The sequence below is a fragment of the Palaemon carinicauda genome, chromosome 1 (assembly GCF_036898095.1).
Source record: "Palaemon carinicauda isolate YSFRI2023 chromosome 1, ASM3689809v2, whole genome shotgun sequence".
In the NCBI taxonomy this organism is placed as follows: Eukaryota; Metazoa; Arthropoda; class Malacostraca; order Decapoda; family Palaemonidae; genus Palaemon; species Palaemon carinicauda.
The window spans coordinates 288,916,018-288,933,466 of NC_090725.1; the positions used below are offsets into that span (position 1 = coordinate 288,916,018).

Sequence of the window (17,449 nt, forward strand, 5' to 3'; positions counted from 1 at the left end):
AGACTGTCGAAAGATTCGCTAGAGCTAGAGGCTTTTCGAAGGAGGCAGCCAGAGCGATTGCCAGAGCAAGGAGGGTATCCACTCGTAGAGTCTACCAATCCAAGTGGGAAGTCTTCCGAAGCTGGTGCAGAGCCAATGCAGTGTCCTCTACCAATACCTCTGTAACCCAAGTAGCTGACTTCCTATTACATCTAAGGAATGAGAGATCCCTTTCGGCTCCTACGATTAAAGGGTACAGAAGTATGTTGGCTTCAGTTCTCCGCCACAGAGGTTTGGACCTTTCTTCCAACAAGGACCTTCAAGACATCCTTAAATCTTTCGAGACTTCTAAAGAACGTCGTTTATCCACTCCAGGCTGGAATCTAGACGTAGTCTTAAGGTTCCTTATGTCTCCTAGGTTCGAACCTCTCCAGTCAGCTTCCTTCAAAGACCTTACTCTCAAGACTCTTTTTCTCGTCTGCCTTGCAACAGCTAAAAGAGTTAGTGAGGTTCACGCCTTCAGCAAGAACATTGGGTTCACATCCGAATCTGCAACATGTTCTTTACAGCTCGGATTTTTAGCTAAGAATGAACTTCCTTCACGTCCTTGGCCTAGATCGTTTGAAATTCCTAGCCTTTCCAACATGGTGGGTAACGAGCTAGAAAGAGTTCTTTGCCCTGTCAGAGCTCTAAAATATTATCTTAATAGGTCAAAACCTATACGAGGACAGTCAGAAGCCTTATGGTGTGCAATCAAGAAACCTTCAATGCCTATGTCCAAAAACGCAGTTTCGTATTATTTAAGGCTTCTGATTAGAGAAGCCCATTCTCACATGAAGGATGAAGACCTTGCTTTGCTGAAGGTAAGGACCCACGAAGTGAGAGCCGTAGCCACTTCGATGGCCTTTAAACAGAACCGTTCTCTGCAGAGCATTATGGATGCAACTTATTGGAGGAGCAAGTCAGTGTTTGCATCATTTTATCTTAAAGATGTCCAGTCTCTTTACGAGAACTGCTACACCCTGGGACCATTCGTAGCAGCGAGTGCAGTAGTAGGTGAGGGCTCAGCCACTACATTCCCTTAATCCCATAACCTTTTTTAACCTTTCTCTTGAATGCTTTTATTGTTGTTTTTTTTGGGTTGTTACGGTAGGCTAAGAAGCCTTCCGCATCCTTTTTTGATTTGGCGGGTGGTCAATTCATTCTTGAGAAGCGCCTGGGTTAGAGGTTGTGTAGAGGTCCTTTAGTATGGGTTGCAGCCCTGTATACTTCAGCACCTTAGAGTTGTTCAGCCTCCTAAGAGGAACGCTGCGCTCAGTAAGGAAGACGAACTTATTAAAGGCAGAGTAATGGTTCAAGTCGACTTCCTTACCAGGTACTTATTATTTCATTGTTATTTTGAATAACTGATTATATGAAATACGGGATACTTAGCTATCTTATAGTCATGTACACTGGTTTTCACCCACCTCCCTGGGTGTGAATCAGCTACATGATTATCGGGTAAGTTTAATATTGAAAAATGTTATTTTCATTAGTAAAATAAATTTTTGAATATACTTACCCGATAATCATGATTTAATTGACCCACCCTTCCTCCCCATAGAGAACCAGTGGACCGAGGAAAAATTGAGGTGGTGTCAACAAGAAGTACTGCAGTACCTGGCCACAGGTGGCGCTGGTGAGTACACCCCCTTCTAGTATAGTGATCGCTGGCGTATCCCTTCCGTAGAATTCTGTCGGGCAATGGAGTTGACAGCTACATGATTATCGGGTAAGTATATTCAAAAATTTATTTTACTAATGAAAATAACATATTTTTAAAATAATTAAGCAATTTGAGTCACACTGACCCAGCTGCTCCTATCTTCCTTACTTCTGGTTGTAGCCAAACAGCAATGGAGTAAAACTTTTCTGATGACTCAGGTTTGTATAGCTAGGAAAAATACAAATTATTTTTTTTAGAAATTCTAGTATTTTATTGAGATGGTAGTGTAGAAAATAAGAAAGGAAACAAGGAAAAGTATAGAAATAATAGATTTTGTTCTAAATATTCTGTTTTTTACCTATACAGAGATGGGTTCAATGTCTCAGCACACCTTGAAAATGCCTTGAAGAAACTGAATGTGACTCAAGTTGATGGTATTACTCCCTTTGAGAAAACCTTCTTCCCCAGAGGTTTGATGCTGAAAGAAGGTGACTATTTAAAAAGAGAAAATTATGCAAAGCTTTTGGAAACCATTGCATTTAATGGGGCTGATAGTAAGTTTATTTATGTTTTATTCTTTTATATATTAACCTGAAAGTGTTGAAAAGGAAACTCTCTGGTACTTTTAACAGTGTATACAAGTGTAATGCAAATTATTGTTTCTATGAATCATTCCTGTAAATCATGTATTATTTATTTTTTTCATAATTAGTATGAAAGCAGTTTTATTCCCATGCAGTAGATGCCATATTCTTTGGTCCCACAGAGGTGGATACAGTCTACTCTTAGAGGCACTAGTTGGATTCTTCTCTCAGAATTGTTTTTCCTCTTAGTAGTGTTCTGACAATCCCTATCTCTGGGAAGGCTACTTTCTCTCCCAACTTCAACCAGCTTGAGGCCCTTGCTTAACCCTTCTCTCTAGTATAGATTGATGATGTTCTAATTTGGTCCCTCATGGCAGTTCATTACAGCTTCTTTAGGTTCTTTATTCTTCTTCAACCTCTCTCTGCTCATCTTTAGCATCCTGCAGTTCCTTGCCCTTTGGATTTGCAAGGCATAAAAGGAACTCCAACTTAGTTTTACTTTTCAGTTATGTATCAATTAAGGAACAGATTTGGTGGCAGGGGAGGAGTCTGTAGTAGCCAATTCCTCTGTGGAGTTGCAAGAGGGTAACCCTTGGTTATTTGTTTTGGAATTTTCCCTTAGGCTGCATCCCAATGCTTCTCTATATAAAGGTGATGAGACTCCATTAATTGCAGTAAAATGTAGGGATATATAGATCTTCCCTCACTCATACTGGCACAGGGAAAGGGTCCTCCTCAAGTCTGTGATTTTTCAGTCTCCACCTAAAGCATTGCTGGTACTGATAAATCATCCATTAGTTTTCTGACAGATTCAATTTCAGCAACATGGAGTCTCTTCTTGGCACAGCCTTCTTGATGGGTCTGTAGTTGTGATGACCCTGCTAAGTCAGAGAACACCTTTCCAGGGCATAATGATCTAGATTGGTGTCCAGTATCTTGAGAAAGTATTGCTGAATGGGAATTCAAACGATCTGAAAGAATGCAATGCCTTTAAGGGGTTAACGGCAAGGGTATTAAAGGGATCATGGGATTGCAAGGGTTTTATGAACTTATCCAAAGATGCTTAATGCTAAGGTGAATGTGCCTCAATCTAACCATAAAAGAAACCCTTTCTGGTACAACCCAGTAACATAAGTGGTGGACTACCTTTAAATCTGCACTCTTTGGCATAGATGCAACAGTTCCTTCTTTACTTAAAACAGATGTCTTTGTCACTCACTGTCCAAAGGAAAAGGCAACCCTTTTGGCAGATTTGTTTGACAGTAAGCAGAGTAATTAGAGACTCGAACTTCCTCATTCCTGTTTTCCTGAGGCTAAACTAACTAGTTTAGCTTCTCGATCTCATGAAATTAAAGCTCTGTTGATGGACCTTGATGCTTATAGAGGTGTATACCTAAATGGTATTTTTCCTTTGTTTTTTATGAAAACTGCAGATTTTTTAGCTCCAAAATTATCTGTTATTTTGCGTAAGTTACCAATAAGAGGAGCTTTTAGCTCTTGTTGGAGGATTGCTAATGTTACTTTACTATGTAAATGTGTTTGTGGTAGCTCAAGTCCAACTGATTACCGCCCAATTTCAATAATTCTCATATTATCTAAAGATTTTGAACATCTTTTGGCAAAACGTCTTAATAGGTTTGCCGAAGTTAATCATCTGTTCTCTTGTTTGCAATCTGGTTTTTGTAAAGGCCTTGGAGCATGTGATACCCTTCTTACAATCTCCAATGCTGTACAGAAAACCCTTGATTGTGGCCAGGAAGTTTGTATGATTGGCCTTGATTTTAGTGCTGCCCCTGACCGTGTTAATCATGAGGCCGTTGTTTTCAAACTCAAATAGTTGGGGGTGGTTGGGTAATTTCTTAGCATTATTATTGAATTTCTAAGTAATAGATCTCAAAGAGTTGTTGTTGATGGGCACCATAGTGAGTATAGGAATGTGATATCTAGTGTTCCACAGGGTAATGTTCTTGGCCCATTACTTTTCACGCTATATAGCCCTACACATGACGTGGTTTGGCCTAGAAAACAAGCTTGTTGCATATGCAGATGATGCTACTCTCTTTGCATCAATTCCATCTCCTGAATGATGTAGATCTGTGGTTGCTGAATCCCTTAATAGAGATCTAGCTAAAGTTAGTGTATGGTGCAAATTATGGGGTATGAAGTTGAATCCTAACAAAACTCAAAGTGTGAATGTAAGTTGTTCAAGGACAGTGGCTCCTCAACATCTGGATCTCAGCATTGATAATGTTTCTTTAACTTTGTATGACTTTTTAAAAATTTTAGGTGTGTTTCTCGATAGGAAATTTATTTTTGAGAAACAAATTAGGTGTTACTTTCGGCGTAGCTGAAATGGCGAGCCATTAGATTTTTAACGAGGGTTAACTACCCCCGCGCTAGTTAGCATTTATTGTTTTGTCTTTACTTAATTACTTACTTTTCTTGTACAGTACTCATATATATATGTAAACATATTTTTATGTTTATGTATATATTTGAGTATAGAAATCAGTAAGTTTCCTTTTCAGTGTTCGTGCTATGTGTGTGTGTGTGTGTGTGTGTGTACGATATCACCGTGTAGCCGCCGGCAGTCAGGGCACCACGATGTAATTTCATGGACCGGGATCTCTTCCTTGGTCCTTCAGTCGGCTCCTTCCACGGGCGCCGTGGGGAGTCGTCATCGCTGGACTTATTATTTGTTTCTCTGCTACTCCTCTTTTCCTAGGGGGAAGGTGGGGTTCAGCGTAGGAACGCGAGAGTGTAGTTTGACTACGGTCTCTCTCTCTCTCTCTCTCTGGAGGTCGTTCACCCTTTTACTACGTTTTCTACATACTACGATAGCTCCTCCGTTTGGGTGGAGTTGCTACGCAGTACTTTTTATCTCAATTATAATTTTATTATAAAATCTAATTGTATTTGTTAACTTTTCAGCTTTTTAGAACGTTTCCCTTCGGGGTTTTTCGTTCTTACTTTTCGTGAACATTCTTTAATGAATTGCATAATTATAACTGTTATAATTCTGTTTTAGTTACAGTTCTCGCCCTTCCCCCTTCCCGTGAGTGTAAGTGGGGTTGAGGGCTCTTGCCTGTTATGTAATTCTTGTGTTCTTTTCCCTCGGGTTTCCTCTTCGGAGTCTTCCCGGGGGAATGAATGTTAACTAATTGCTTTTAATTTTCACAGTTAACGATCCGTTTTTCCGTTTGCCTAATGTGACAACGAAGCAGAGCTGTCTTGTTGGGATTCAGGGAGTCAGCTGTTGCTGCCTCCTCTATAGGACTTTGTCAGGGGCGTGTCTCCTTCTCCTGGAAGTTCTCCCGAGACAACCGACAGCTCTTCAGTTCATCTTAGAACCCTCAGGAGGTTCGCCTCCTTGAGTGGGTAACTTCCCTTCCGAGGGAGGTTCCCTGCCCAGGTTTGAGGTTTTTTCCCTTACGGGGGAAACTTCTCTTACCATTAATAATTATGATATGTTCCTGGTCCTCCGGCGGTTTTGCTCTTGGTGCTGAGCGACCGCTTTTGTAACCTTGCTCAAGGGGCTGAGCGGTTACATTCTCGGATCATAGTTTTTGTGCGACTAGGCTCTTGGTGCTGAGCAGTCGCACCTGCAGCTACGCTCAAGGGGCTGAGCAGCTGCAGGAGCACCTCTTTGGAGATTTGCTCCTAGGTCACTTGCTGACCCTTCGGCCCTATGGGCTCCATCTTTAGTCTCTTCTACGAAGTGTTCCTCTCTCGTTCGCGAGAGAGGAACTCATAGAGACTCCTCTTCGGAGGACTCCTGCTGTTGTTGCTGAAGGCTCAGCCCCCTTCGGGGGGCAGCTGAGCCCTACGGTCTCTCCTGCGAGTGTTCTTCCCCGGGGGGGAGGTTCACCACAGAGACTTCTCTTCGAGGTCTCCTTCTGCTGTTGTTGCTGAGGGCTCAGTCCCCTTCGGGGGCAGCTGATGCCACTGTCTCTCCTGCAAGTGCTTCTCCCCCTTGGGGGAGTTCACTCCAGAGACTCCTCTTCGGAGGTCTGATGATGGTGCTCCTGCCTGTGGTCGTCTTCATCTTCACCTTCCCCACAGAGGATCCTCCTGCCAGACCTTCTCCTGTACGCAGATGCGCAGTGGGCGCCAACGTACCTCGTTTCCAATGAGCACCGGTCCCTTCGGGACAAAAGGGCTTACTCCACAATGTGGGTAAGTCCCTAAGTGCCAGGTTTTACCTGCGCGCCCACGTTTTTCCTGCTCGCTCGCGCGCAGCAGCACACTTACGCGCAGCAGCGCGCTTGCGGACCTCCTGATCGCCAGCGCTCACCTGCGCCTCTGAGACCTTCTGTTCGCCAGCTCTCTTCAGCTCGCCAGCGCACTTCTGGACGCCCTTTCCTGCTCGCGCTTTGTGCGCCAACGGTCTCCTGTACGCCCATGATCGCCTGCGCGCCCTTTTCTTTGTGCGCAATGCGCGCCAACGTTCGCCCTCGCTCCCACGATTTTTGGATCTAGGCACAGGCAAGGAGATTGTTCCTTCTTTTTACGCCCACTATCGCCTGCTGGCCGGCGCACATCTGCACGCCCTTTCCTGATATGCGCAATGCGCACCAGCGTACTCCACGAGCTTCCAGATGTGGGTGGAGGCGAAAGAGATGATTCCTTTCGCCTCCTCGCCGACGATCTCCTATGCTCTAGATTTGAACGAGTCTCTGAGCGCCTGCGCGCCCACGAGAAGTCTTCTGTACTCGCCCACGAGCGTTCGCTATTATGCGCAACCTCACCATCTGGTTTTGGCCCTCGCTGATATCTTCTGGCCGCGCAACCGCGCTCCATCAATCTCCTACGCGCCAGCGATCTCCTAGCGATCGCACGCGATTCTTCGCCTGCCCGCTAGCGTTTTCAACGCGCCAACGCGCCCACGCTTCAGATCGCCGTACGCGGCCACGCTTCCGATCACCGTACGCAGCCATGCGTTGGCTCTCCTATACGCGATCGGTCGCTTCGCACCATCGCTCGCCAATGCGCCATCTCCCGCAAAAGAACCATCGCTCGCCAATCGCGCCATCGCTCGCCAACGCGCCATCGCTCGCCAACGCGCCATCGCTCGCCAACGCGCCATCGCTCGCTTACGCGTTTTCGGTCTTCCGACCGCGCCCACGCGTCCTCGCGCGCATGCGCACACACGTTCGCCCGCACGCGAACCAACGATTGTACCATCGCGCGAGCCCCAAGGGCGATTTCGAACGCGATTCCCGTCGGGTTTCGCAACACGGGCAACCTGGCGAGTTTTTCTGGAGCGCATACTTTCAGATCATCATAGTCACGATCTTCACCTCGTAAGCGCAGAGCATGGCACGTACAAGAGCAAGAAGAATCTTCAGAAGAGTCTGGGTAACATTATTCTCCCTTTTCAGGCAGGCCCCATCATCCCTCTCCTCAGGATCGCCCGATCCCCTTCCCTCCAACGGTGGCTGCTGACACTGCCTCTGTCAGTCGTCAACAGAGGAAATACTTCGAGAACATGGGGTAGCCTGATTTAGCTCTTCCTCTCCACCATTCCGTGCAACGGGCCTTCCGGGGGTTTTTCCCTCGAGAAACTCTCCGCCCGGCAGGTGACATTCTCGACTTTGGGAATCTTGGACCAGCAGGAAGCCGCAAAGGGTACCAGGCAGGCCTCCTCGTGGCTGATCATCGAGCTTGAGTCTCTGGCCATCCGGTCGCGACCCAAGGTTTTATTCAAGGAAGCTCCGGGAAGGTTATGGAACTTTCCTCCTCTCGGACACGTGCACCATCGTTTCCCGACACCAAGCGTCTAACTTGGGGACAAACTCGATGTTGAAGCATTGAGATGCAGTGACCGAGAGGTGTCTCGAATGTCCCTACCGTGGATATCGGCAAACCCAGACACTCTTTCATCCTTGGAAGGGGCTTGTTTCAGCCTAAGGACAAGGAACGAGCGACTGAGAGGTGAAGAAAATCGTATCACGATTCGCTCCTCCAAGGCGCTTACATCCAGTCCCTACAAGCCTCCAGCACCTCAACTTCAACAGCCTCGTTCAGCCTAGGACTTCAGAACCGGCACGGGCAGCTAGACAAGGTGTCTATGCAGCTTCCCCCCTCCTGTCAGGGACAAAGGGCGAGGAGCCCTCCTGGGAAGGCAATAATCTTAGAGGGGGCAGCCTAGGCCGCAAATGCTAGGATTGGCAACCCCCTACCTGCATCCCCCAGTGGGGGGGGATGTCTGGAGTTGCGCCTTCAAGTGGCAGCAACTCGGGGCCGATTCCTGAACAATCTCCATGATCAGCCAGGGATTTCGTGTCCCGTTTCATAGCATCTCTACCTCCCCTGTCAGCGAATCCAGTGTCGCTGAGCCCCTTTGCCATGGGATCGGCAAAGGGGCTAGCCCCTCGGGCAGAGGGCGAGACCATGCTCTAGAAGAATGCTCTCCAAGGTTGGCGGCGGCTCCCCCCAAGGTTCTTCAAACGACTCTTTCTTGTAAGAAGCGCCTGAAGGCTGGAGACCCGCCATCGTCCTCTTAGCCCTGAACAAGTTTGTCGTACAAACTTCGGTCAGTATGGTACAACAGATTCGATCAGACTTGTAGGGAAACCACAAGACTTCACGTGCGTACTGGATCCGAAAGACAGGTACTTCTAGATCCCAATCCATCCGTCTTTACAGGAAGTACTTGGAATTCAGCCTAGGCAACAGAGATACCAGTTCAAGGTGCTGTGCTTCGATCTCTCCACAGCACCGCAGGCATTCACCAGGAAGTTCATCCCGAATCCTCATGTCCACACAGGAGCAGCTTCCGCCTCCTTCGCTTTCTGGATGACTGGCAGTTTCGGTATCGACCCTTCTTCGACACCGAGACAAGCTTCTGGGACTTTGCCAAGATCTAAGGATCATGGTAAATCTTGAGAAGTCTTCTCTGTTTCCACCGCAACAACTGGGATATCTTGGCTTGATATTAGACTCCAATCTCCGTTAAGCCTTCCCACCAGATGACAGGATAGCAAGGCGGAGGAGAGTCGTAGAACCTTTCCTCAGGCGAGGAGAGTCTCCAGCCTTTTTCTGGTTACGCCTCCTAGGTCACCTTCCTCCTTGACCCCTCTAGTCCCAAACACTCGCCTCAGGATGAGTCTCCTGCTTTGGCGACTCAGGTCCTGGTGGAATTAAGACTACGATTCCCCAGACATTCTGGTCCTATGGGACCCGCCGCACGAGGGATCCTGCAGTGGTGGTTGACCTACGAAGCCTTTGCTAGAGAGTGGATCTTCTCGTCCCTCCTCCGCATTTGATGCTGTCCTCGGACGCGTCAAAGAAAGGGGGTGGGGGCCACGTTCTGAACCAAAGGATCTCAAGCCTATGGCCAGAACTAGAAGGGTACCTCCACATCAATTGGCTAGGGATGAAGGCCATATTTTGGCCCGTCAACAGTTCTAACAGGCCCCGGCGAGTCACTCCGTGAGCGACAACACCACGGTAGTTGCTTATGTCATCAAGCGGGGAGGTACCTTTTCATAACAGTCTTCCCATCTTTCAGTAGAGATACTGAGATGAGCCGAAGTCCACTCAATACCACTATCGGCTCGCTTCATTCCGGACAAAGGAATGTGCTCTCCAACAGTCGGAACAGAGCATCGCAGATAGAGAGTACCGAGTGGTCTTTGGAAACCCCAGTAGCCAACAAGCCCTGACCTTGTGGTCCTATTCGCGACAACCTTGAATTTCAAGCGGTCGCTGTACTTCTCCCCAGCCCCAGACCCCAAGGCACCCTGCCGAGATGTCTTCCCACATCATTGGGACAACATCGACGTCTACGCCTTGCCACCGTTGGGTCTGAGGGGAAGGGGGGCTCAACAAGACCAGACTATCGGTCAACCTGTCGATGACTCTGATAGCTCCACTACGGTATCATGCAGAGTGGTTTCCGGACCTTCTGCATCCCTTGATGGAACTCCCGAGAGAGCTTCCCCCACGACAAGAGCTAAAGCAACCACACCACTACATCTACCACAAGCCGTAGCTCCGCTTCGGCTCCACGCCTGGAATCCATCCAGCATCTCCTCACAGAGAGAGGCGTTCCGCAACAGGTCGCGGAGCGGATGTCTTGACACCTGCGAAGTTATCCGCAGGGGTCCACCAGGCGAGGTGGAGAGTCTTCTGTGGTTGGTGTCGTGGGAGAGATATCTCTCCCCTCGATGCCACTATTCCAGCGTTAGCGGAGTTATTGTCCATCTGCGGGAGGAAATACGCCTTTTGCTCTCGGCAGTAAAGCCTATCGCTCAGCCTCAAGCCTGGCCTTCAGGCTCGTAGGTTAGACAATTCCTCCTCGCGGGATCTTTCTTCGCCCTTACGAAGCTACGAACTTACTGCACCCAGTCGGAAGTGAGACCTCCTCCATGGAACATGGCTCGAGTTCTTAGGGATCTTAAGACTTCTCCCTGTGAACCATTACGCTAGGCATCTGATAGGCACCTGACTTAGAAGACGGTGCTCCAGCTCGCTCTGGCTTCGGCCAAGCGTATCAGCGTACTTCATGGTCTCTCGTACGACTTCTCCCATTCAAGAAGATAGGGAGAGGTAACATTCGGGTTCGTCCTTGAGTCGGTTACTTGACTCAAGATCTTGGAGTCCCAAACCTTCGGTTCGACTCCTTCAGGATTTCAAGTCTCCGTTCTGTAACAGATGACCCAGGCCTTCTCCTACTATGCCCAGTAAGGAGTCGGAGGTGTTATCTTAAAGAACTGCTGCAGTTCGTCCTCACGTGCAAGCCCTGTTTGTGAGCACAGGAGGGACGAAGAGGAGGGTCACCAAGAATACCTTTGCAGCCTGGATTCAAGGACCATCCATCTCGCCCTGAATGCAGACCCTCCTCCGTCATGTAGCCTTAGAGCACATGATGTCAGAGGCATCGCAATGTCACTGGTCTTCAAGAAATCTACTCTGTGACGCAGGTGCTACAAACTGGAGTCTGGAAGCATCGGACGACCTTCGCAGCCCACTACCTACAGGACGTGACTCACAGGAGCCTCGATACGTTTTTCTATCGGCCTGTGGTGGCTACACAACAGCTGGTCTAACCTTAGGCTACTTGATGGACAAGTAGCAGAAGGTTGAGGGCATTGTTACCCGGTGTCAGACTGCATGAATGAAAGAGGTATGTCTGGCCCTTACTTCTTTCTTCATCCTACCCTCTCTTGGGGAAAGCAGCATCCTAGGTTCTCTGCATAGCTGACCTCAAACCTCTGCAGGTAAACCATGCTTCCTTGTGTTCCTAGTATTTAGATAATACTGTCGCGTCTCCCATACCATGACGAGGTGGTATTGGGAAAGTCCTTGTCCAGAATTCCATCTAAAGGTCTTCAGGTCGACTGCCTAGGACAAGTCACGCTTCATCCCTCCACACACAAGCTTATGTAGGCTGCATGCTCCTTGCGGAGCAAGGAACTTGCGAGGTGCAGGGACTCTTTTTCTCGGATTCTGAGTCCCCGGGTAAAGCCAAAGCCAGTATGGCTGGGGACTTTCCACCCTTCCTAGGGGTAAGTCACCCTATGTAAATAGCGTGGTTTGTATTTTGGTTACGGAACAAATGACAAATTCGGAGATAATTTGTATTTTTCCTAACCATAAAAACCTTAGCTATTTACACATATTTGCCTGCCAGCCCTGTCCCCCAAGACAAGTCCTACCTCTAAGCGAAGTGAGTCAGTTCACCAGTGTGTGTGTGAGGGGGGAGGGGTAGCTAGCTACCCCTCCCCTACCCCTGCTAACTAGCGTGGGGGTAGTTAACCCTCGTTAAAAATCTAATGGCTCGCCATTTCAGCTACGCCGAAAGTAATACCCTATGTAAATAGCTAAGGTTTGTATGGTTAGGAAAAATACAAATTATCTCCAAATTTGTCATCTTACTGAGAAAGTCTCTTAAGATTTTCAGTGATCAATCTATTCTGAAGAAGTGTTTTAATTCTTTCTTTCTACCTTGTTTTGAGTATTGTTCTCCTGTCTGGTCTTCAGCTGCTGATTCTCATCTTAATTTGTTGGACAGATACTTACGGTCTATTATATTTCTTATTCCTGATCTAGATATTAATCTTTGGCACCGTCATTCAATTAGTACATTTAGCATGTTGCATAAGATTTATCATAATTCTGACCATCCTTTACATTCAGATCTTCCCAGATAGTTCCATCCTGGCTGTAATACTAGGCAGGCAGTTAATTCTAATAGTCAGGCCTTCTCCATCATGAGGCTCAATTCTACAGAGTATTCTAGACGTTTTATTCCAGCTGTGACCAAGTTGTGGAATGATCTTACCAATCCTTGTTTCCTTTCCTCACTGGGCTAGTTTTCCCTGTTGAATCCTTTGGGCTTATAGCATCTTGCTTTTCCAACTAGGGTTGTATCTTGGCTAGTGATAATAATAATAATAATATTAAAAAAGGATGGTTTGAATTCATGTAGGAACAAATCACAAATGTTAAAAGTGATTTGTATTTTTACCTAACATTACAAACCTGAGTCCTATAAGTTACGCTTCCCACCTCCTCCACCCCACAAGCCCTAGATGAAGTCCAGAATGGCTACTTGGTGAGTTGGCAGTCGGGTGTGGTTACCCTACTGCCTGCCAATATATAAAGACACCTCATTAAAATCATACTCCTATTAAAGGACTCATATTTGTATAGTTAGGAAAAATACAAATTACTTTTAAAATTTATAATTTTGCCATAATTTTGAACTCTCTTTTTCAGGCTTTTATGCACTTGACTATGGAGTTGAAGAGATCAAAGCCTTAAGAGGTGCAGGTTCTGATATCCATGTGACAGATTTTATAAACTATAAAGTAAGTACAGTTTTATTTTTCTTGCAGTGTAATTGCATCTAATGCTGATATACAAAGTGTATTTTAATGAATTGGTGTTTTATTACTGAGTAGACTCATGGTTTTATAGATTTTGTGTATGAAAAACAGGTGGTAGACTCCTTTTTGGTTATAAGTATATATATATTGTAGAAAGAATTATTTCTATGAACCTCCCCTGATGTTCCTATTGCTTTCTTTGAAGCCAACTCAACAGCAACATTAGCCCCATAAAACTAAATACAGTTATTTCCATTCTTCCTTTCAAGAGGCCACGTTTACAACTCATCCAAAGAATTATGCCTCATTTACACAAATCAAATCTTGCAAGTTTTTCATGATCTAGATTTCCTGATCAATTTCACAAAATCAAAAGTAATCCCAAGGAGGATATTTCACTGGGCTAGGTCTTCAATGGAATATGTTAAAGCCACCCTAAGCCCTCCAAAAGCATCTCGACAAAGAATTCTAAACAAGGTCGGATTCTTTCAAACCACTTCTCCACCAGATTGCAGCTGGAGAAGGTCTTTGAGTTCTAATTTCTTAAATCAATTTTATTATGTAATGAAAACCTTGAGTAAGTCTTGACAACTTTCCTATATAATAAGCTATACAGTACAACATTGTCACGTGATAATCTTGTCAAGTGTATTGTGGTCGTATTTAACAATTTTATTTTGGGCAAAGAAAAAAATCTTTATCTATAAAAGAATCTTGCTTTTAGTAATTTGAATTTTATGTGCTCATTATTTTGCCTGAAAAATTTTTGCATTCACACTTGGTTTGCTTTTGCTCATAAGTGTATGATGGATTTATTTTTTACTGATACACTAAAATATTAAAAATTAGAGCTCACTGTCACTTTCCATTTATTTTTCTTATAGAAATTGTAAGTCAGTTCAAATTATGTAGGATTTTGAAGCACTGTGTAGAGAAATTTTATTTGATTCTTTTATAACCTGGCATCAAATATGAAATATTGTACAGTATTGTAATAGAATTACAGTAGTAGCCTCATTTATTGTAAATGGCAGTAATAGGTACTAATGCAACAGGTATTCATTGATAGAGAGATACTCATTTGATTCAAGATATTAAGTTTACAGGTGACTTTGTTAAGGAATACTAAGTGGCAACAATGGCATTTTTCCGTAAATTAAAGCTATGACTTATCGTTTTACCTGTTATCTCATGGAATTGGCATTTTGATTTTGCTGTGTTTTGTTTGTATATTAATCACAGTCATTTAGTTGACTGAAATAGTTGTTAATCTATTTACTGACAAATTTTCTATTTCTTAAAGGTAAGGGAACGATCATGTATTCACATGCCATTAGAGGATTATACAGTATTTACTGCCCCAGCACCATTTGGAGGTCCACAGCTTTTGATGGCATTGGAAATACTCAAAAATTCAAATCTTACACAAGCAAGTACAGCTGTATTATATCATTCTTTCATTGAAGCTGTCAGAAGGAGTTATCGATCCTTTGTTGAATTAGGTAGGTTTAGTTACTTAAAATTGGGACCTTCTTAACCATTTTTATTTCCAGTCTTTTAGAAATAACCATATGTTTATTTTCCACTGTTGAGTCACATATGTTTGTACAAAGTTGCAAACTTTTTCTGTTGTAATTATGTTATTATTATTATTATTATTATTATTATTATTATTATTATTATTATTATCATCGAAGCTACAACACAGAGGCCATGGCACTACCCAAATCTAGAGAACAATGGTTGGATTTTGTAGTGTCCTAGAAAAGCTGCTTACTATAGCTAGAGAGCCTTGTCTACCCTTACCAAGTGGAAAGTAGCTACTGAACAACTACAGTGCAGTACCTAACCCATTACTAGGCAAAGGAAAATGAGCTATAACCAGAGGGGAATCCAAGTTAAAGGACTCTATAACTTTAAAGATATATCTCAATGGACGGCTGGTGGCTTGACCAACTTACTACTTCTACAGTATTTTGAGAGGAAGACTGAATTAAGAATTTATGTAAGAAGAAAGATCTTGAAGCTCCTGGTGGATCCAGAATTGGAAATAACTAGACTGAATGCTTCTTTCCTCCTATCAACGGGTAGAGTATCTGGCTCACTTCATGAAAACCTTAAGTATCAGGAATGCCTTATGCTCTGAGTTTTTCACCTCCATCAGAAGTTCAAACTTGCAGTGAATGTTTTTATGTTTAATAGGCTGATATGAGGATCACTTCATAATTTATATATGACACATCTATTTTAACATTATTAGTAATCTGAAGAGATTTGTATTCTATTAATTTCTTTTCAAATAATTTACTGGTATTTATTTCCTTGTTTCTTTTCCTCACTAGGCTATTTTTCCCTATTAAGAGCCCAGTTAGAGCCCTTGGTCTAATAGCATTCTGCTTTACCAACTAGGGTTGTAGCTTAGCTAGTAGTAGTAGTAGTAGTAGTAGTAGTAGTAGTAGTAGTAGTAGTAGTAGTAGTAGTAGTAGTAAATCTGATGATGAGATATCAGAAAAGTAGCCTATGGGGAGTATCTACTCAGTGCAGGTAAATCTTTTAGTTTAATATTCTACTCTATCTTACAATGATTTTTTTGCAAAGCCCATATTGAAGATTAAGTTGAATTTTAACCTTTCAATAATTTTTTATGTAAGCTATATTATATTTTGAGTTAATGCTTTTAAATATTTTTTCTACTAATGTTATGTCTTAACATAGAAAAGTTATTGCTGAGGCAGTTATTGCTTCCTTTTGATTTACATAGTATATTTTGACTCTGCTCCATTAAATCTATATTATATACACACTTGCACCTCCTGAATATATAGATCATTCCTTTCTGAATTGTTGTCTGGAAAAATGGACCATTAAGCTTCTTTACATTATTCCTCAATGTTAACACCATGAGGTGCTACTACAGAGTGACTCAAATTGGCAGGCGCTCAACGGTACAAGGTTCTCTATACTAGAGGTAGATATGGGTGGAGGGCACGTCTTGACATAATCTTGTCCTGCATCTCCCATCAGGGTCGTAATGTGTGTGAATACAAATATGCGCAAAATGAGTGCATATTATGATTTTAAAATTGGTAATGACCCTACATTATTGTGGGTGCAGTAAATATAAAGTAAAAGGGATATGATGATTGTAAGCAACTAGTTTACTCTTGCATGAGAACAACAGAACATTGTAAATGAAGTTGAATTTCATAGCGAGAATAATTCATTATATAAGCTACTTTGCGGACTGGAAAAAATACATTAAACATATTAACTTGTAAAATCTTTTGGATATTGAAGCATTCTCGTTTATTGTAGAGGCCTTATAGTGTGATGTAGAGGAGTAGTAGATGTGTTGGTGGCTGGGTGGAGGAGTCATAGGAAGTCTCCCCTCGAGCCTTCTTAGGTATTTCCTATTACGTAATGATAGCATTGATGTTTCATTGATAGTATGGATGGTTTGCACTGTTGATACCTGACTAGTCGCATAACTTTGGTGCTGGCTCTTGTATCCAGACCTAAGTTCCTACTTGTATGTGTTCGAGCTGTTGATGAACTTTTCGTGAAAGTTGGATAAGCTTGTCATTATTGATGGTCATATGCAGCATTTGCTGGTGAAGGCTTTGGCACTAATGCTTGTCAACTTGGTAGTTTTGCCTCACTGTTAGTAATTCATCTTATGAGTTGCCTTACTTTTTCAAGTTGCACAGGCAACTTTTGTGAACCTTGTAGTTGGTGTGGAGATACTATAGTAGGACTTAGCCAAGTTAGTCATGCCATCTGTAGTGAGCTGCAAAGGTGACTCATTGAGAAAACTAAATATGATATGTGATTTGTTGATAGTCTTTCACTACTGCTAGTCAATCGGTCAGTATGTCATCATAAACTAAATACACTTAGATTTCAAGTTGAAAAAGATCTACCACGCTTTGCTGAAATGGTCACTAAGGTGGTAAATTTGCAATCCTCACCTTTGGTGCCAAAGAAGAGTACATCTCACAAATGATGTAGGTAGATTGATGGTATTAAAGGCATATCTATATATTAATTCCATATACTGTCTCCCTAGCCTTTTTTAATTACCAGAGCTTCAGATGTGATGGCTCACATAAAGTTTACTTACAAATATGTGTGGTAAGAATTCAAGAAGAAATAAATAACTGCAGGCATCACTCTGTGCATATATATGACTTAGGCACAGTCACTGCTGCTGTTCTATTGTATTGTCTTCCTGGACAGTATTAATTATATCTAACAGGGCCTTAAAGGTGGTGCAGTAAGATAATTAATATGTAACTGAATTCCATATCCATAGCTATAACCAATTATTATTATTATTATTATTA

General features: G+C 43.6%; 1 protein-coding gene across 5 annotated transcripts in view; it reads left to right on the top strand.

Annotated features, from left to right (window-relative positions):
- Nucleotides 1-17,449, top strand: part of LOC137657630 (glutathione hydrolase 7-like) — an 85,930-nt gene that overhangs the window by 43,597 nt on the left and 24,884 nt on the right. For all 5 annotated transcript variants that reach the window (XR_011047172.1, XR_011047171.1, XM_068392042.1 and 2 more), the window contains exons 6-8: nt 2,054-2,241; nt 12,997-13,088; nt 14,410-14,608. Coding sequence is in view for 3 of the 5 variants with exons in the window: in XM_068392042.1 (XP_068248143.1) it covers nt 2,054-2,241; nt 12,997-13,088; nt 14,410-14,608 (479 nt within the window). In the remaining 2 variants the exon portion in view is untranslated. The remainder of the gene's footprint in view (nt 1-2,053; nt 2,242-12,996; nt 13,089-14,409; nt 14,609-17,449) is intronic.